A 569-nucleotide genomic window follows, 5' to 3' on the forward strand; every position below is an offset into this window, starting at 1 on the left:
CACATTTCTTACAGTTCAAAACAGAGAATAAGTCTGCACCAGACTGTTTGATGGAATTTCTTTAGAGATCCAAAACATTAAAATTCACTTTAGGACAAACAAAATCTGCCAATGGAATGAAAAAACAATGGTGACAAGCAACACACCCCATACTGGTTCATGGTATTGGGACGTCCTTTAGGAAGAGGTGATTCTTCGAAGTTGACAACTTCCTGCAGCAACTGATGGCAAAACTCATGGGTGAAGACAGGAAAGGAGTAGATGCGACTCTGGTGACTCTGCATTTGGCTGATTATTGCATTGCTGTCCTGGCTGGCCTCTTGAGCTAAACAAACCAATTCCTGGAACTTGGGATCCAAGAAAGATGCCTAAAGAAAAAATTAATCAATTAATTAAAGTCAATTATATATCATTCAACTGCAAAAAATAAATGAATGAATAAAATCAATCAATAAATACACAACACATTAACAAATCACTGATACTATTGAAGAATACTCGTTCCCTAGTTAAGTTACTACATACTGCTAAAATAAAAATACTCGTCATGAAAAAGTTTTGTGTTTTGT

General features: G+C 35.5%; 1 protein-coding gene across 1 annotated transcript in view; it reads right to left on the reverse strand.

Annotated features, from left to right (window-relative positions):
• The window catches only part of LOC119591563 (2-oxoglutarate and iron-dependent oxygenase domain-containing protein 2-like), a gene marked incomplete in the record, with an annotated part of 7,677 nt that overhangs the window by 3,494 nt on the left and 3,614 nt on the right, over positions 1-569 (reverse strand). The window contains 1 exon segment of the mRNA XM_037940325.1: positions 147-368. Coding sequence (XP_037796253.1) covers positions 147-368 — 222 coding nt within the window.

Source organism: Penaeus monodon, chromosome 28, assembly GCF_015228065.2.
Source record: "Penaeus monodon isolate SGIC_2016 chromosome 28, NSTDA_Pmon_1, whole genome shotgun sequence".
Lineage (NCBI taxonomy): Eukaryota > Metazoa > Arthropoda > Malacostraca > Decapoda > Penaeidae > Penaeus > Penaeus monodon.